General features: G+C 54.0%; 3 protein-coding genes across 3 annotated transcripts; 1 reads left to right on the top strand and 2 right to left on the bottom strand.

Moving 5' to 3' along the window:
* Positions 1–619: 619 nt before the first annotated feature.
* Positions 620–2,409, bottom strand: V2A60_006885 (amino acid permease/ SLC12A domain-containing protein; the record flags this gene model as incomplete). Its single annotated transcript, XM_083258175.1, has 2 exons — positions 620–1,799; positions 1,910–2,409. The coding sequence occupies 2 exons, from the start codon at positions 2,407–2,409 to the stop codon at positions 620–622; spliced, it is 1,680 nt and encodes a 559-aa protein (XP_083114301.1).
* A 7,652-nt stretch (positions 2,410–10,061) lies between these two features.
* On the top strand, positions 10,062–13,142 carry V2A60_006884 (tetratricopeptide repeat-containing protein EMW1; the record flags this gene model as incomplete). The annotated part of the gene is made up of 1 exon (XM_083258174.1): positions 10,062–13,142. The coding sequence occupies one exon, from the start codon at positions 10,062–10,064 to the stop codon at positions 13,140–13,142; it is 3,081 nt and encodes a 1,026-aa protein (XP_083114300.1).
* Positions 13,143–13,703: 561 nt separating this feature from the next.
* V2A60_006883 (GYF domain-containing protein) lies at positions 13,704–18,336 on the bottom strand (the record flags this gene model as incomplete). Its single annotated transcript, XM_083258173.1, has 4 exons — positions 13,704–14,020; positions 14,074–17,512; positions 17,574–17,970; positions 18,227–18,336. 4 exons carry the CDS (start codon positions 18,334–18,336, stop codon positions 13,704–13,706), a joined length of 4,263 nt encoding a protein of 1,420 aa, XP_083114299.1.
* Positions 18,337–19,623: the final 1,287 nt, after the last annotated feature.

The following is a 19,623-nucleotide window of genomic DNA, read 5'->3' as shown; positions in this document are numbered from 1 at the left end:
GGAGTATGAAAAGAGAAAGAGGACGAGGACGAAAGAGGGGGAAGAAGGACCTTATATTTTACTAAAAAAGAAGAAAAAGAAAAAGAAAAAGAAAGAAAGAAGCAACATCTTGACGGCTACTGTGCATTTGGGTATTCTGAACGAGGTTTAAAAAAGAGAAGAGAGCGAGGAGTAAAGAAGTTGATTTGCAAAAATTTGAAAATTTACGGGATGAGAGATTTGATAGTGTAGAGTCGAGGTTGTGGGCATTCGCGTGGCAAGGGCAAATCCCGTCTTCCTCAGATCACATTCAGCACAATACGACACATGGCACTTAGTTGACTATTCGTGATCCAATTCATTCCGTCATATATTTGGGTATAAGTAAAAGAAGCAATCAACAAAATCCACCCCTCTTTTCGAGTCCCCCGTCTTGCAGAACTCGATCCGCGAAGCACGCTGCTGCTCCTTCTTCGCGAGCCAGTTGTTGCACGACCTTGCTGCAATCAAGTATAATGGTGATGATGATGATGGTGATGATGATGATGATGTAACAAGAGACGAGAGGGAAAAGTTGGACGCCAATCAAAAAGGATATACAAAAGGCCAAGACCCTACTCTCCCTCCGGAAAAAAAAAGTCTAGCCCTCAATCTGTCGGACCTTGCTCTTCTTGTAGCCAAAGAGGGCCAGCATCTCGGTCCAGAAGCCGACAGGCGGGTCGGTGAAGCGGTTCTCGTAGGCGTCAATGGTGGGTCGCTCCCAGACGAGGTCGACCTCGGCGGGCTTCTTGAGCTTGGTGCCCTTGAGGAACTTCCAGCCAAAGAAGAGGATGGGGGCGAGGACCTGCATGGTGTAGTTTTTGAAGAACTTGGCGGCGGTGATGGGGTGGGCAAAGGCGGTGTAGCCGTAAAAGAAGATGATGAGGAACTGGATGGCGATGGCGACGTAGGCGCCGTAGGGCTGGAAGCGGCCGTAGTAGGGGAGGGAGCGGCGGTCGAGGCCCTGGGCGCGGCAGGCGCGGTGGTAGAAGACGAAGGTGATGGACATGCCAATGTAGTCGATGATGCCGCCGGCGGTGATGAGGTCGACGAACCAGGTGACGACGACGGCGGAGCCGCTGCCGACCTGGAGGAAGGAGAGGAAGGGGAAGCACATGACGACAAGGAAGCAGTAGATGGGGACGCCGCGGCTGTTGCACTTGCGGAGGAAGGCCGGGGCGCGGCCCTCGAGGGCGAGGCCGTAGAGGGAGCGGGTGGCGCAGTAGGTGTAGGTGTTGCCGGCGGAGAAGATGGAGGTGAGCATGAGGGCGTTGACAATGTGGGGGAGGACCTTGACGCCCATGGCCTCCATGGCGATGACGTAGGGGGAGGCGCCGGCGTCGGAGCTGCCGCCGTCGCCGAGCTGGACGTTGACGAGGGTCGGGTTGTCGCAGGCGAGGACGATGCCGACGGCGAGGGCGCTGCCAAAGAAGAAGAGGCCGAAGCGCCAGTAGATGGTCTTGAAGGCCGTCTTGATGTAGGTGCGCGGCCGCTTGGCCTCGGCGGCGACCATGGAGATGTACTCGGGCCCGACGACGGCGAAGCTGGCGCTCCAGAGGGCGCCTAGGAAGCCCTCAAACTTGCCCTTGGCGCCGGTCGAGATGTACTCCTGGAAGGCGATGTGCTTCCAGTGGGTGAAGCCGTAGGCGTCGTGCTGCGGGTTGCCGCCGACCATGGTGATGAAGGTGAAGGCGAAGAGGATGAAGAGGAGGATGACCTTGCCGCCAGAGAGCCAGAATTCGGCTTCACCGTAGCCACGGACGGCGAGGATGTTGAGGGCGCTGGGAATGGTTAGTGTTTTTCTTTTAATGTGTATTTCTTGTTCTCTTTTTTTCTCCTTTTTTTCTTCTTTTTATCCTTCTCCTTCTTTTTTTTTAAAAAAAAAACTTACGCATAACAAATAATAACAGCAGCGCAAATGCCAGCGGTAGGACCGGGCTCCTTGATGCGAGCATCCCAAAAGCCAATGACGAGGTTGAGGGCGGTGATTTCAAAGGGAATCAGCAGGGCTTCGTAGATGAAAAAGTTCCAGCCAATCATGAAACCGAGAGCGTCGTCGACAAAGTGGCCGGCGAGACGGATGAAGCCGCCCGAGACGGGATAGAGGACCGTCATCTCGGCAATGGAGTTGTTGACGAGGCCGAGGACGAGGGGGTAAAAGGTAAAGGCGATGAGGAGGCTGGCGGGGCCGCCCTTGGCGAGGCCGGCACCGATGCTGACGAAGAGGGCGGTGCCGATGGAGCCGCCGATGGCGATGAGCTGGATCTGGCGGTTGTTGAGGCGGCGCTGCAGGCCGTCGGCGTTGTCGGCGAGGTGGATCTCACCGTCGAGGCTCGGGGGGGAGCCGGGCATCTCCATTTTGGAGTGCTTATCCTCGTCGGTGGTGGCCATGGTTGCGGCGACACGGGTATGCGCGGGTGGTGAGAGTGATGAGGGTGGTGATGATGGTGGTGGGGGAGGGGGGAGCAAGATGTCGCGTGGTGGTGACAAAACGGTCGAGGGTGGTGAAGCGCAAAGCGAATTGCGCCAGCAGACGAACAATGTAGATGATGATGAAGAGTAGAATAACGGGACCGAACAAGAGGAAACCGTCACCAATTGACTTGACTCGAAAGAAGAATATGAGAGGAGGAGGAGGAGGAGGAGGGGGGGAGAAGAAGGGAAAGAGAGGTTGTTGTGAGAAGAGGGAAAGCGAAACGGGAAAGCGTAAAAATGGATGGTGGTGGGACGGGGGTTTGGTTATTATAAGCAAGACAAGAGGCTAGTCAAAGTACGGAGGATGCGAAGAGAACATGGCGAGTAAAGAGAGAGAGTGAGTGAGAGAGAGATTGACATGCGGCAGAGCTGTACTGTAGACGGTCAAGCCGAGATGTGGAGCAACAAGACGGCGGCGGCGGCGTGGGAATGCGCAAAGCCGGCCGTTGTTGTTGTTGTGGATTCTTGCGCTCCGACATTTGGGGGGGGGGGGGAATCACTGAGGAACATTTTTTATTTATTTTTATTTTTTCAGTTTATAGTCTGGCGAAAGCAGAGAAAAGGTACATAGACGAATTTGGGGGATTTTTTTCTTGGGAGAGGTGGTTGGTGGCGGCGGCGGGCGGCTTGGCAGGCAAGAAAAAAAAAGAAGAAAAAGGTCATGGGCTAAAAACGGCACTACGCTGGGTTACCTAGTTGGGATTAGCGTCAAGACAAGCCACAATGGCGGGGGGAAGGGGTGGGGGGTGGAAGTAGCTTGTGTGACCTGTACAATGAACAAGTACCTCTTGTCTCGTCTCTCTTTTTGAGACAGCCGTCAGCATCAGGCAATATAGCCGCAGGAGATGTACTGAAAGAAGAAGGGGGAAAAAGAGTAGTAGGGAAAAGAAAGGACGGGGGAAAAAATAGTCAGCATAATCTCTTTAAACCAGTCATATCCAAGCATGCCGCCCGGGCGGGCTCTCCTTGCTGGTAACTTGTGGTAAGTATTTACTAGTATTCGTAGTTGGTGGACAGTGGGCCGCATGCGACCAACCTTGCTGCTCCCACTCACACAGCATGAGGCTGCTGGTCAACCAGACCTAGTTTGTTGTGTGAGTGGACTTTTCTCAGTAGTCGCTGCTTTTAACTAGTTCATTACAGATACTCTCTGCCTGCTTGCAACGACATGCCAGTATGCGTTGCCCTTGCTAGCTTATCAGCTTGGGGGCAAAACCACCAGTTTGGTCCAACATGTGGCAGATTTATTCGCTTTCTCTTTCAGGCAATTCGTTTTTTTTTCTTCTTCTTTTCCCTTTTGCTAGTCAATTACACGACTGTCTTATTTCTTTTATTTTTTTCCCCCTTATTAAAAAAGGTACCTTTACTTAGTAGACTCTCTCATCGTGGTGTCAGTCCTCATCCCATCACAACAAACTACCCCTTCTTGGCTGAGGACCAGTCGTGACCTTATTTTATGGACATGTACTCGGCATAGTCCACACACTCATACACTCACACACACACACACACACACCCTCCCTGCACCCGCCGCTGACCATCAGATGGCCCCAAAGTACTCAGTCTTTCAGCTCCCATCTCACTTGCTGGAGCCAGAGCCTCCTGCACAACTCGCCGCCTTTTTCTTCTTCGTCTTCTCTTCTCCTTTTCTTGCCCGTGGCCCGAGAGGCTGCTTAGGTGCTCATCTAACCACAGTAAGCACCATGCATGCCATCAATACTCAGCAGCCACCTACCTACCTACCTCGTATAATAAAGCTCCTCCTCCTTCAGATTCCCGACACCCACCACCATCCCATCGAGATCTATGCCGACGACAAGGACACGAGTACGTACCTGGCCAGCTTCGTCGCAGCGTGCTGTCTCTCTCTCTCTCTCTCCCCCCCCCCCCCCCCCCCCCCCCCCCCGAGCCGCCGTCGCAGCCCCAAACTAGTGCAGAAGCTTAACAGCACCGCCCACCCGAACCCCGCGGGCGGCGTTTCCTTGCTTGTGATTACCAGTAGTCAAAAGTTGGCCGCTGCTGGTCCACAGAGGATGTGCATGGGCTGATGCCTTGTTTTTTTTTCTCTTTATTTAAAATCTCTCTCTCTGTCTGTCTCTCAAGTAAATAAAAACAAAAGGAAAAAAGGAAAATTGACGAGAGGGAAGAAAAAAAACCCTTATGCCCGCTATTCTCCAAGATTCAAATCTACGAACCATGGAGACCACGGAGACTAGCAGTGGACACGGCACCCTGAATTAAAAAAGAAAATTTAAACAAACAAAAAAGGCAAAAAAAACGAAATGGTCTTTCAAATGTCTGCCAGCACCTGACTGACTTTTATTTCTGACTGACTAGCGGCACTGCACCAACGACGTAATGCTGCATGTACATCTCCATCTCTCTCCCTTGCCGAGTACTGAGTATTGTAGTTGGTGTCCCACTTCGACAACAAACCAAAGACGGCAACGAAATCGTGGTTATTGAATAGGGCCAAGACACGACAACATGAGTCTCGCAGTTTGGCAGGAGCAAATGTGAAAACGGGCAAGAAGAAATGAAAAGGAAAAAAAAAAACAAAAAGGGAAAATCGGCCAAAAGTTGTACTCGTGGCTGCCGTGATGACTTCGTCCAACAACGTTTGATTCAAACTAGGCATCTACTCGCGTGACAGGCCAAAGCTCTCTCTCACGTTTCCCCCAAACTCGGAGCCAGAAACAAAAAAAAATATTGTTAAATTGAGGCGCTCGACCGCGGCGCCGGCCCGCGCAACCCCGTTCTGGACGCCTTGTCATCCCAGCCAGCCAGTCCTCTGGCACGGCACACCAACACCAACAAGACAATCATGGTACACCCATTCAACCTGACGTACAAGACTCTCTCTCCCTCTCTTCACTCGCACAACCCTGCCAGGCACCTCCTCCACAGCAAGCAGGCAAACGACTGCAGGGTTTCCTTGCAGTGTCATCTCACTTTATCATCCTTCCCCAGCCGGCGCAGGCAGACCCTCTCAGCCTCTCTCTCTCTCGTCGGCGAAACGAAATCAACCCACACCCTCTAAACTGAACCAGGGAAAGATGCGACGCCGTCCCAATAACCCAATGTCAGCCACCAAAAGCCACCAAAGCCCTGGTCGTTTCGCATCCGGGCAGTTTGACTCCTCAAAAGCGGCGTCCCCCTTTTTTGCCTCAACTCCACAGAGGAGCCCCCATCATCAATCAGGCTGTACCAGTAAAACTAGCAGTTCGTTATAAAAACTGTATTAGGGCCTTTCTTGCTGGTTATGACGTCAGTAACCTGGAAAACCCGCACAATCGTACATCTCTCGCCCCATGCGCCAAGCCTTTAAGTCTTTTTCATCCACCCACGCTCGCCTCTCAGAAGACTACATTCATGCCATAGCGTTGTTTATGGCGTGGGCAGGCAAGGCGGGCAGCGGGCAAGGCGGGCTCTTCTTCCTCTTTTGCGGGCTTTCTCGTCATTTTTCCTTCCCTTCTCAATTGAGCTAGCGAATACTGATAATTGCAAGTATTGAAATGGGCTGCTCTTTTGGTCTCCGAATTTTGCTGAAGAGGGTCTTTTATTCGAGACTCGTCACATTGCAATGGGTACCCTGCGTCATCATGCCTGACTTTGCAGCACGCCCATGTTGCAAACTGGTACCAGTAAACAAGTTGGCAGCTGCTGGTTCTTGGCGCTGGTTGTCAATATAAAATTGAGAATTGTTGAGAGAGTGGGATACACCAGTGAAACGGGAGCCCTCCAGCCTGTACTCACTCCGTACTTGTCATGATCCTGTTGTCGGCGGAGTCGTCGTTGGACCACCGCGACCCTGGTTTTCGCATTTTAATGAATGCACCACACCTCGCCCAGTAACGGTTCAAGACGGCCCAAGTCAACGATGCGTGCTTCTTGTTTTGAGCTGCGAATCAACTGCTGAGTACAGCAAGGCTTCGTCCTGCTCAGTCATGCCTGTTCTCGGCTCCTCGCAGCCTCCCCGCCCTAAGTAGTCATGACGGCCAACTGTTTCTCGACCGCGGGACGCATCGAGAACTCGACACGCACGCTATACCGTCTCACGTCGCCGCCTCTGCTTCCTGTAGGTCCACGCTGCTCTTCGCTAAACTGCACGACAGAGGAAAAGGGCGTTTTTTTGCCCGATCAAGGGCCTGCATCTGGCCCGAATCTATAATTGGGCCTGGTGCCATCTAGAAACCCGAAATCTGAGATCACGCCCTTATCTTGACATCGCTACCCTACCTGCAGGCCAGCCTCGGGCGCGCCAGATCCTGCCGCAAGCACTGCGGCGTACCGAGCCTGCTTCCCTGCGAGTTCCATGGTTCGAGCAGAATGATTGGCCATCTCCGGAGTTGATTTACGGTCATCAATAGGGGCAGGAACACGCTGCCAGTCCATCCACGCCCGAGTCGAGACGGTCAGTTCCAATTGTGCCAGTTGCGTCATCGGTCCCAACAGCATCACGGTCGAGTCTCTTTGAGTTGCATCCCCCCATCTCGCTGCACCCCGGTCGTGTATTATTATTGTTATTATTACCCCATTAGGCTGCAGCATTTGTAGGGCCGCGCGGGTACGCCATGGTGCCGTGGCGGTGATGGTGGTTGTAGGCATCCTTCAACTTTGGGCGCATCCCAGGCCTGCGAGCCGAATCCTGACGCCTCTTCTTCTAGAAACATTGGATTCCTGCCTCGATGATTGGCCAAAGTTTTCGACCTATGCAAGACTTGTACATGTGCATATGCAAGCCTACGCCTTCTTTGGGAAAGGTGGCGTTTTGATCTAGCATGACATGACATGGAAGATTCTGTACTTTGTATGGTCTCTGCCTCGACGCTCGAATTGCTGCGGAGTTGGTGCTGCCTCGAAGTCGCCTCACGCGACCCATCCGGGGACGCGGAACTGGGCCGAGTGCTCACCAGCACAGCCTGAGCGAAACCAACCAACCATGCATACTGATAGCCTCATTTCGCTCAGCCAGCGTTCTTGGTCTTGGCGCATGAGACAGCCGATTGCCCGGAGCCAGCATGGCAATCCAATGCGCGACTAATCCGTAAGTACTCCGTACCGATACGCTGTATCCGTTGCTCGTAATCTTAAACCTAGCGTTTCCAGACTGGCGCCACGCTAAGTAGTTAAGGAATCCGCCGTCTCTTTGCTCTTTGTGTACAACAACTTCTGAGCTGAGTGGTTGCGCAGTAAAGATTGTTCAAGAAGAAGAAGAAAAGGTGCCTGCGACAAACGATCATCTCAAGTCCCAAATGGCCGGGTAGCCTTGTTGCCCTGCACCAAGTATGAGGTCAAAATTTGACAGTCTCAGCTGCTCATTCATCAGCAGACGCACTGGTGTCTCGGTTCCTGAAGGAGTACGGATACTGAGTACCTGGTCTGCATGTGTCAGGACAACAAGTAATGAGCCCATCCCGCGGGTTGGACCACCAGTCCCACAGTCAGTGTCCTGTCGTATCACAAGTTCACAACGTATCCAACAGAGGTGCTGCGCACCTGAGCTCCTGAGCAGACCTTGCTTCGTTTTCATTCGCCGCCGCGCCGTATAAACCAATAGTCGGGTCCGTAATCGACCAACTAACTAGTGCAGGCTAGTCAGCCCAACTAACAACTTGGTGCCAGTTGTCAAAGCCGGCCAATTTGCGCAGCTCCCCCTTCTCGCGGGCGCTACGACTCAGGCAGGCAACAGAAAGACTGGGGGTCGCTAAAATTTTTGACGGTTCTGGTGTCCTCTCTGCTAAGGCCAGCCACACAGTAAAAAATGTTCAATGTTCATATGGAGGAGGGCCCATCGAAACCCTCAAACTCCATCCAACCATGGGTCGTTTCGGAGCCTGACTGCGCTGGACTTTGCAGGACGACTCAGCTCCGTCCTGAACTGGGCCAACCACCACCCGTCAGCAATAGGCCCTGGCTGGCTGGTGGGCACGGTGGCACTACCAGTATACGTACTCAGTAATCACAGAGAAGAACGCTGTCAGGCCAGTGACCCGTTTTTCATTTACCATTCTGGCAGGCACCGTATTCCCAGTGGCGTGGTTTCATGTGGGAACGAGCGAGGGCAGAAATGGGTGTGGTTGGGTCCGTGGCGGGACGGAGTTGCCTGTGTGCTGCCTGCCGTCCACAACTGCAGGAAACGTTTGCGACGGAGGTATGGCCGTCGGCGGGCGCCAACTCTTGCGAAAGGGCAGACGAAACTCCACCACATTGGAAGGAAGCCTGGCCTGGCAGTGGGTTGTGAACTTGTGATACACGTCTCGAGCCTTTGGAGCGGGAGAGGCTTCTGAATAGCCATGTCGAGACCGGAGCGTCGCAAAACGTCTACCGATTTCATGCCCGGTACAACCTTGTCAAGAGCACCGTGTACTCGCAGCGGAAGCAACGCGCGCACAGCCTCCGACGAGGCATTGGAATCTGCCGAACGGGAAGTCGAACTCTGTCCAGGACGTAACTGACAGGGCTGAAGCTAGCAAGCCATGTGTCGTCTGCTTTAGTAATGCCATGCTTCTCTTCTCTGGCGAGCAAGGGCGATCAGCTTTGACTTGAGTCGCAGATAACAACCGGCCGGGCCCAATGCTCTCCCCGGTCCAATCCGTTGCTTGCGGATCCCACCACCGTGTTTCTTGACCTCGTCTCCAAGGACGATTCGAAGCCCGAGATGCCGAATCAGCCCCGGCATCTTGGATATCTATCCGTGGTGGCCAAGTACTGGTGACTGACGTCTTGGGGATTTCGGAAAGCGCTTCCAATTCGCCCGATCACGAGGTCGGACATGCTAATCAGCATGCGGCAGATGGTCCATGTTTAGCTCGAGCACTGATGAAGATATCTCATCCCAGTCGCCAGTAGCTCAGAAATTGAGTCGTCATCTCATGTATCACAAGAGGCTCGTCACCTGGTTTGCAATGCGCTCACGGCGATTGGCCTTGTGGCCAACAGCAGCATGCACGACGATGTCCCATCCGACCCTGGCGAAAATCATTGACCTTGACCTACCCTACACTGTAGCCTCCAGAACTGCACGCCCACATGGTCGCCGAGGAGCTGTTCCTGCCCTGAAAAGTAAAAATGGCATGAGGGGGCTGAACTGAAATCTTTCGTGAAATCTATAGTCATCTGTCCTTTTTTTTTTTCTCATCACGACGACAGAGTAGATGTAGTTTGTCGTATTCTTCGCACCACTGCAGCACCGACCCCTCCATATCAGGAAGAATGTAGTCGGCCAGCCCCACCATGTCCAGTCACATCCCACCAAACCTCACCCAAGACGTTTGCAATATCGTGGCCTGCGCGGGACAGCACTTTAATTCGACACAATTTTCGATCTTTTTGCACATTACGAATGGGATACCACAAAACTACCCACAGCTAAACTTTGAGGCGGAACAGTCCACGGCCCGCACTGCTTTAGTCCAGCAAATCCTCTGCTGGTGCCAGCACTGAAGATTTTGACTGCCTTGATACTGGGGTCGTCATCATCGTCTGAACTGGATCAAAAGGAAGCTTCATGAGCAGGTGATAAAACGAGGGGGCTGATTCCACCAAACTCCAGGCAGAATATCACCATGGCCTCAACAACGCATGACGCCGCGACACAGCTCGCCGCCCATCCCGCTGCTCAGGCTCTCATTCAAGAGCTGTTTCAACCCGCGTCAGACGCTCAGCAAGCACCAAATGTGGCACAAACAACCAAAGAGATTCAAAATGCTTTCAAAATCGGACTTGCAGCACTGAATACATTCCTTCAGATAAACGTCACCGGTCCAGTACCCTCGCGTCAACCAATGACGGAGATCGAGTCCAAGTTTCTCAGGGCCTTCAAGCCGGTCTCACAAGAGACCACTTCTTCCGCGTCCGCAGTCACTCCGATTATCCAGATGAGACGAGACTGCGTCAAGCAGCTGGAAATCGACGGAGTCTCGCCGTATTCGCACATCCCATCCATAGAGCTCTTCTGCCTCGCCAGACACGTTTTTACCAAGACTCTTTCAGCACCTACGGATGATGTCGTGCAGCTTCATGAATCAGACCAAGAAAAATATAGTATTTCCTGGGCAAGATTGCGTATTCATGTATGGCACTACAAGCTTATTGCGCAACCCAGCCTTGGCGGTTCGACCTTCACCAAGAGCTCCAATTGGATCGAGCTTCCCTCGCTTGCAACTCAAATTACGGACTCCATGCACGCGGTTCGCAGTCGAGTCCTGAGTGAAGATGTCTGGTCAGACCAAGAGGCGTGGAGCGTCCACGATCAAGTGCAGTTTCTACTCGAGGCGGCCAACAACAACATCTTACTTGGTCGGGTGGACAAGGCAAAGGAGCTCATCGAGGAGGCAACCAAAACGAACAGCTTCTCATACGTCTTGTCCGGCGCCCTTGGTAAGAGAACCAAGTTCCAGGAAAAGGATATAAGCCAGCTAGTCGTGCTAGCCCTCAGCCAGTCGCAAGAAACAATCACTCAAGCCGATGAGGAAGGAGACGACTCCAAGCCACAGGCCCTGCAGCTCAACGATGACACACTTCTCGAAGACATTCAATTTGCCAAGGAAAAGGACAAAAGCGAGGCAAATTCTACCGAGCTTCCCGAAAATTTGGCAAATTTGAGGCCTGATGACCAACCGCAACTCAGCCCTCTCGACCAGATTGCTTTGCTTACCGAAGCAACCATCAAAGACACCTTCTCGCCTGCAGACACTCTTACCGCTGAAGAGATCCTGCCATTCGCAACTCGTGTGCTTGCTGACAAGTCTACAAACTGGCAAATTTATACACAAGCCCTTCTCGTGCGCTCACGTATCGAAGTACACCGAAGCCGCACTTTGGAGCGTGGCGTCCTTCAAATGCAGGCTGTAGCCGATCAAGTCCTTACTGATACCACATTTTCTGGCGAAGAAGTTACAGAGTCTCGAAAAGAAAAAGACGACATAGAGTCCACGACTGCGGCTGATGTCCCTTCCATACAAGTCTCTGCACCGGGACATCACACGGGAGATGAGGCGGCGCCTGCTTCAGGTGCACCGACGTCTTTTTTCCCTGCCGCCAAGGCCACCGAGTCTGCGTCTGCCGATTTGCGTCTTCGATACATTCATGCTCTTTCAACCCCACCACGCTGGCATCTGGAAGCCGAGCTGGCCTATGCTTGGGCCGGTGCCGGTTCTCTGGTCTCGGCACTCGAAATTTTCAAACGCCTGCGTCTCTGGGCCGAAGTTGCTCTTTGTCTCGCGAGTGCCGGTGCCATGGATGACGAGGGTGGCCGTGGAAGCGGCGGTGAAGCCAAAGCAAAGGGAATTGTACGCTGGCAGCTTTTCAACAAGACAGGCGCCGACGCCGCTTCCAAATCGGACCCAGATGACGAGGTTGCCGTGGAAGACATCACGTCTCTAAAAGCCGATGACTTTGCGGGCCCCGAACGCTCACCAGCGCCATCCAACGCACCACGTCTGTTGTGCATTCTAGGTGACTTGGAAAACAACGCTTCATTTTACGAGCGCGCCTGGGAGGTCTCTGGCCATCGCTATGGCCGTGCACAGCGCTCTCTTGCCGAGCACTATCTACGTGAGAAAGATCTCGAGCGCGCTCATGGGGCTTACAAAAAGGCAACGACTGTTAACCGACTTGATCCTGACATGTGGAGTCGTCTCGGCGACATTAGTTTGCGTCTTGGGCGCTTCGAAGACGCCGCCGAGGCTTTCAATCGAGCGATTGGCAGTGCTACTGGCGACCTCGGCGGCGAAGACGCCAAAACTTGGAGCAACTTAGGTACTGCACTCTGGAGCCTCTACAGCGAGGTTCTCAATGCTCAGAAGCAGGAAAAAGCGGACGCTGCGACTGCGAACGAAGCAGCCCCAGTCCAGCCCGACGAAGATGAAGACGATACCGGCGCCGTTGCTGCCAGCCCTGGACGGAAGCCTGAGACGTCCAAAGACCCAGAGAAGCTCCTCGCACAAGCTCTCCACGCATATAAAATGGGTGCCACCGCCGCCCACGACAACTGGCGAATCTGGGAAAATGTCGTCACGCTGGCCTGTCGCATGCGCCCCCCAGCTATTGCCGAAATCATTGCCGCCACACGCCAAATCCTCCGCATTCGCCAGACCGAGGACGCCGTCAACGCACCAGTCATTGGCGCACTACTGCAGGAAGAGGTCCTTCACAAGGAAAAGGACTCTGGCACAGGCATCTACGAGCCTCCCCGGGGCACCCCCGAACGACTTGTCGCGCGCGTCATCGAAGAGGACATCGTGCCGCTCATCACTCGCCGCGCCGAGCTCTGGTCTCTGGTAGGCAAGCTGCGCGGCTGGCGGCGCGACTATGCCGGTGCCATTGACGCCTATGAAAAGGCTTGGCGTGCCGCCGTCGGCGCTTCGGGCAGCGGCCTGCTGCCGGGCGGTGACTCGACCGCCGCCGGCGGCGCCGACTGGACCGAGGACGAGGCCGCGTTCCTGAACGTGGTCTCGCGCACCGACGAGCTCGTCTCTGTGCTCGAGACTTGGGGTGAGGAGGTCAAGGACGTTGGCGCCAAATGGAGGGGCAAGGCACGCAGCGCCGTCCGGAGCGTCATGGGGCGCGGCAAGACAAACTGGGAGGGTACAGAGGGATGGACAATGCTCGAGGCCCTCATGGAGGGGCTGAAAGTCAACAAATAAAGACGCCATGTCCGGCGTTGAGTGTTTTTTTTTCTTTTCATCATCTGGAATATCAAAAGAAAATGGATATAGACAAAAGCAATACAGTTTTTTCTCTCTCTCTGTCTCTCTGGAAATATGCTTCAAGTAAATTAGTTCAAGGCACCATATTTCACTGGACACTTACTGCTGCGTCCGATATCACGATGAACAATTAAGCAGCTGTTTGGTTCTTATACAATTAATTGTACATATTTTGCCACCCTGGTCAGCTTGACGCAGCAGCGCTTTCTTCCTTCACAAGCGCTTCTTCTCGCTTCTGCCATTAGCGTAAAATACATTTTTCTAATTCCATGTTCTCCATATCGCTTCGTTCAAACACTATCGCTCATATCCTGCATCATGCTTCATCATCATACTCGACATCAATAAGCCATAACCGGCTCACCCTTTCATCCAACACATTCCCATAAAGCGTTGCGGGCGTAATCGCTCAAAAAATGCTCCTCTGAACAAGGAAAGGAATTCCTCTTGTACTTTTCAGGCTCGACGTTCCTTCAACATAGAAAAGGACGAGTAGCTCTATTTTTTGCCCTTTTTTCTGCCTGGGACCACTTTGAAGCCTGCTCCCTGCATTGTAGAGGCATTGCCTTCCGGCTCGCGAGCGGGTTGGCTGTTGCTGCCGCTGCCCTTCTTGGCAACTTCACTCCAGCCGCCCGAGGAGCTTCGGTTGTCGGAGGCCTGCTTTTCGAAGATGCCCTTCTCAGCAAGCTTCTTACGACGAACGTATTCCTCCGCAAAGTGTCTGCCATCCATGGTGGTGGAACTGGCATAGACGGCATCGGCAATCAGACCAGTGTCCAGCGGAAGTGCCTCTAGAGTAGATTGGAAGCTAGTAGCTGTCGTGTTTGTTAATATGATATTCAACCGATGATGACACATTTCAACTTACCATCAGTAGTGATGCCACGAGAAAGCTCTCGCTGTGTCCACGCATTGAACTCATCCATAGCAGTGTTGCCACTGTTCACAGGTCCAACGCGCTGCGTGCCAATGGCAGGGCTAGGTTTCGGGCTTGGCCGGGCCGCAACAGGCGTAGGCTTAGCGCTTGCGTTGCTGGTAGATCTAACTGGCACAACAGGACCAGTCTGAGATTTAACCTTGCCACCGGCGCCAACTGTTGCCCAACCAGCACCCGGAGGAGCAGCTGGAGATGATGCGCTAGGAATGGCTGGGGGATTCGTCTTGCTCGCCAAATTAGCGTAGCTCTTGGTGGTGCTGGTAGGCACTCCGGTTTGAATAGCTGTCTGCATGGCCTTTTGCTTCCGCACTTCCTCTTCCCGTTGAATCTCGGCCAACGTCTTCTTGCTCAAAGACGAAGTCGAGACAGACGTGGGAATACTAACTCCCTTCTGTGGACCAGGTTTAGCCCAAGGCGTTGTGGCAGCCCCTGGAGATCCATGACCCCATGTGCTGGATGCCGGCAGGGCTGCAGCCGTGGCAGCCGCAGCTGCGGCTCTTTCCCGCTCGCGCAAAAGTGCTCCTTCTTGCTCTATGGCGGCCTTCCTCTGGGCGGCGGCAAGTTCTTCGGCTTTGGCAGCCTTGCGTGCCTCTGCTTCTTGAATCTCCTTCAGGCTGGGACCGCGCTGTCCTTCCTGGCCAGGCTCCTTGGCCCATGGAGCCAGTGGTGGTGGCTGAACAACTTCGGGGGTGGCGGTTTGAGATCTGCTATACTGCTCAGGGAGGTTGGATCGTGCTCGCTGGGCAGTAGGAGCAGGCAAGGGTGTGGCAGAAGACGGCGGAGGAAACGGCATTGGCATACCAGGTTCCTCGGGTTCTTCAGGCAGGACAAATTCCGCAGCTGCCGCTTGAGTGATCTGGACCTGTTCCGTAAGAGACAAGGACTCATCAGTTGACTGCCTCTTCTTCTTCCCAGTTCTGCCAGGTCGTCCGGTTGCAGAAGAGAGCTCGGGATCCCGAACCGCAGCGCCAGCTTGCCCCTCGTCATCCACCTTGGCGGCCTGCTCAGCCTCGTGTTGAGCACGAAGCCCCTCAAACTCTTGAAGGCGGTCTCGGAATCCTTCAGGGTCTTCAGCAAGTTGGCCGGTCAGTGGGAGACCAGCGCGTAGGCCTTCCTCGCTGCCAGCTTGCTCTCCCATATTGGCATTTTCGTTGCCGCTCATGGCAGCAGCCAACATCTGGCGCTCCTGACCACTCAGGTTTACTATATCTTCCTGGCGAAATTGTTCGTTCCCAGTTCTCGCATGAAGCATCGGCCCGTTTCCAAGGTCCAAAAAAGGACCTAGCCCCCCTAGTGCAGGTGGCTGTTGAGCTGGGTTGCTGATATTCCCGAAGCTAGGCTGGCTCTGGAGGCTCTGGGCACTAGAATGGTGCTGCAAGCCTGAATTGTGGATTGGGAACTTGGACATTGCCTGCTGGCGCATAACATAGTCTCTCTGCTGAGCCATGATGTACTGTTCCTCTTGTTTACGCCGCTCCAAGTTGTTTTGCTCCTCAGCAGTAAGAGTTCTTCCGAAACTAGGGAAAACGCCACTAAGAGGAGGGATGACCCCAGTATTGCCGTTATAGCCACCTGCCTGTACGGGAGGTCCATGAGGAATGCCGATCTGAGGAACGAGGAATGGCTCACGTGAATTACCTATGCGACGGATGAGTTGACCAAGGGGCTCAAATTCGGGATCCTCGACCTTTTTGACACGAAGATCTGGGGTGAAGAAATTTGCCTTGTACCAGTCGTTCATCTCTAAGCCGGTGAAGGGTCCCTGAACCTGGCCTTGGGGATCCAAGTACACCCATCTCATGCGATCCGGCATCACCATCTGGCGAGCCTGAGCCGATGGTAATTCACTTGGAACAGGCCCTCCAAATGGTAAGCCGCTGGGGAGCGGAGTAAAGGACTGACCAGGGGGCCCTTGGCTTCCGTCGGAGCCAGCCATGTGAGCAAGTCCCCTGTTCGAATCATTGGAAGGGAAAAGCTCCTCAAAAACACCGCGGTTGGATCGCATCGGGCTTTCCGAATCTCTGGGAGGTCCCGGGAAGTTACCACGGCCAATCGCACCGAGAGGGTTTCCTTGGCGGGGATCGGGACCATCGCTACCGGACTCATGCTCGTTGCCTTGCATCTGTGCCTGCATGGCGGCGGGAAATAGAGAGCCCAATTTGCTACCGCGCCCGATGCTTCCAGCGCCGAGACCGGCCGAAGCAGAGGGACCAAACACATTGCCCAGATTACCAAGGCCAGGAGATTGTAGCTCTCCCATATTTCCAAAGAGAGAGTTTCCAAATGCGGCTCCAAAGTTCGGGCGATCGCGATCTGGTGTTCCGGTCGAAGGGCCAGGAGCGGGCCATCCGGACAAGTGTCCGAGCGGATAGCCCTTTGCACCGACACTCGATGTTTGGCTGCGGTCGCTTCCATCAAAGCCACCGGGGACGAAGCTTCTAGGCAGAGCGCCGAAGCCTGCCCCATGCTCCTGGGAAGCTGCGCCGTATGGCTTGTTGTCATTGGTAGCCTCTCCATCCTCGCGGTTTGCCGGACTGCGGTACGGGTTTGTCTCGGATGGGCTGTTGGGGTCGTCGTCACCATCGAGATTCAAGCCCGCCATGCCAAACTCGCCGGCAGAGCCTTTGACCGGGGTACCTAGAACCGTGGCACGGTTGCCACTTGGATTGACGTCCTGGGATCCGCCAAGCATCGCACTACCCGACAGTTCATCCTCTCCGAAGGGATCCGTATCAGTCCGTGGCCTCGTTCTCCATGATTGCTGCTGCTGCTGCTGCTGCGGCTGCTGTCCAGCAGGCACATTCACATCAGAAGATCTAGCGCTCATATTTTCGGAGCTATCCTTTGGCATAAGATGGGCAAGTCTACTTCCACCAGCCGTACCAACAAGACGCTTGTCCCCGACGACCGAAGATCCGGCAATGGAAAAGTTTCCAAAGCCTCCAACTCCGGGTGTGCTCGGGTTGGAAGAAGGCCAGATGGAGCTCATCCCCACAGCACCAGCAGTGTTGGCTCGCATGAGGCCAGGAAGGGCGGGTTTTGCTTGGTCACGAGCCTGATCCGGAGGTTGATCGTCAGCCTCGGATTCTTTCGCATCACCTGCTTTCCGATTAAACCAGTACGTCTGATCGTCTCGCGAGAATCTCCCGGGCCCTGTTGGTGAGCCTAGACCGGAACTACTGAAGGGATTTGAGTCAACAGTTTCGCGCCGGCGAGTTGACGGTCTGGTCGCGGAAGACGGTGATGTGACGCCATATGCGTTACCTGTTCCGTGAGAGATGGACGGTTTTCGGCCGCTACCGTTCGGTTGGTGAGGTTCCTTGTTTTGAGTTGGTGGCTTGAGCGGGGAGTTGATGTCGGTCGAGAAAGCCTTTGCTTCTGTTAATACATTGCCGACAAGGAGCGGGGGCATGAACAATGCGACTATTCACCTCTTTCTCATCTGGGGAGTATTCCTGAAAGGCCATGGGAGCCGTCTCGCCGTTCTGGTCCCAGCAGGCACCAGGTTCTTGGGGGATGTGGTTTTCGTTGCTCTTACCCCAGCCCCTGCCGCTGTTTCCATTAATGTTGCTGGGGTCCCAGCCGGAGATGAAGAGGCGAGAGGGGTCGTCATTCATCTTCTGAGCGCGAAAAACGTCCAAAAGATCGTCCTTGGTGTAGCGGCTGGGCTCGGCCTCGAGGTTGGCGACTGCCGCGGCAGGCTCAGCAGATGTGGGATGGGCCGCGAGCTCTGTCGGAGGGGCGGTCTGCATGGCTTGGCCGAGGGGGGTTGTCGACGCGCGACGAAATGTCATGGTTCCGTTGGCGGAGCGGCCGTCTCGACGTGCCCTGACGAGATGGCTAATTAGCATGTGCCGTGTTGGACGCAGCGGCGCGGTGTGGCATGAGGGGGAAAAGGTTTTCGCGACACAAATGGGTCGTGAAGACGGGCGGCCACGCGCAGCCAAAGACGGAGGCGTGATGCAGCTGCCTTTTGAGCAAGCGAGCCACACACGATGCGCGATGACGGGAGCGGCAGATTCGCGGGGCGCAGATTGAAGCAATCGCGAAGCAAGGGAGGGATGGGGGGAAGAAGCAAACTCACCAGTCGCCGCCTACAGCGCCGCGGCCATCAGGTCGGCCGGTCCTGGGGTCGCGATTTGCATTCTGGCCGGCAGCAGCCGAGGCGAAACTCGAAGGTAGATTGGTTGGCATTTTGGGTGTGTCTTTTGTCGGACCAGATTGGAGCTCGAAGCGCGGATTGCCACGTCTGCTCTGCAGTAGGCTGGTAGCTTAGGAAAGTCGGTACGGCACCGGTGAGGGCGACGACAATGGCGATGTATAGTAAAAATGCAAAGATAACGCTTGCTAAGGCAACGTAGATTGCGAGATTGCTAGATTGCGCGTACAGGAATGGCAATGTAAGGTATTACAGATGTTTGGGGGTTGTGTTATGGCGGAACGTGAAGTGAATCAGCAAGCGCTCTGGGAAGAAAAGCCAGAAGGTTTTGGCAAAGGCAAAATTGGAGGTGTCGAATTGGCCCCAAGGAAGTAGGCGAGGCCCCAGACTCCACCCACGCCCAAGGTGGGATATGGCCGATGTTTAACCGGCAAACAGGCACGAGGGCTGAATCCTAAATGGGGGCAGCTTAGCTATTACCTATTACCCAGTACTGGGAGAATGACGGCCCCTTTTTGTCGTTGTCGTGTACGATTGCGGCTGGTCAGTATTTGATGGCACTGAGAACCGGCTTCTTCGTCTTCTTCTTCTTTTATCATCATCACCATTTTTTTTTTTTCAAAATAACAAATTGGCCCCAGGAGCTGGTCGAATGTTGCGATTCAGCTGCAATCTTGCCCTTTCATTGTTGGTGCCAACCAACGACTGGGCCATCATCTTGTTTCAATCATGCCGCTTATTAACCTTTCGGCCAATCGATAATCTCCAAAGCTTGGCAAACCCCTGCTTGTCGTTATGCGGCACCGCTTTCTCACTCCTACTGATACTTGGTAGCGCGACGCAGGGCCACCACCTATCGAGTAGCTATGACGCACTAGGGTTCTGTCTAAACAGGTCAAAACAAATTGAAAAGACAAGTGGCGCGATGAAACAATCAAACAATAGAACAAATCGAGCAATCGAGACAAACACCTCATCAGCTTGCAGACAATGTCGCCAGGGTGTTGCACCGCCGTAAATATAGTTGCATTCACACATTGGCTGCCAGCTGGCCTTTCCATAGGCCACATCCACCAGCCATTCGTATGAGCACGAATACAAAGATACAGGCAACACATAATACTTGCCAGAACATCAAAGAGCTCATAGAGAACCCACGGTTGCATCTCAATGAACTAAAACGCCTGTCATGCTTGTAGTTGTATTTTCCATATCTGGTCTGCCCTGAGTCGAGTCTAACATCTCCCTCCGACTCCCAGCCTTCACTTCAACATCTGTTCAAGCCAACCGGACTGATGAGACTCCCTCTACTCTCCAGGAAT

Source organism: Cordyceps javanica, chromosome 4, assembly GCF_051103115.1.
Source record: "Cordyceps javanica chromosome 4, complete sequence".
NCBI classification, from domain to species: Eukaryota; Fungi; Ascomycota; class Sordariomycetes; order Hypocreales; family Cordycipitaceae; genus Cordyceps; species Cordyceps javanica.
Note: the sequence above shows the minus strand (reverse complement) of the source record. Positions and strands in the feature narration are given on the sequence as shown.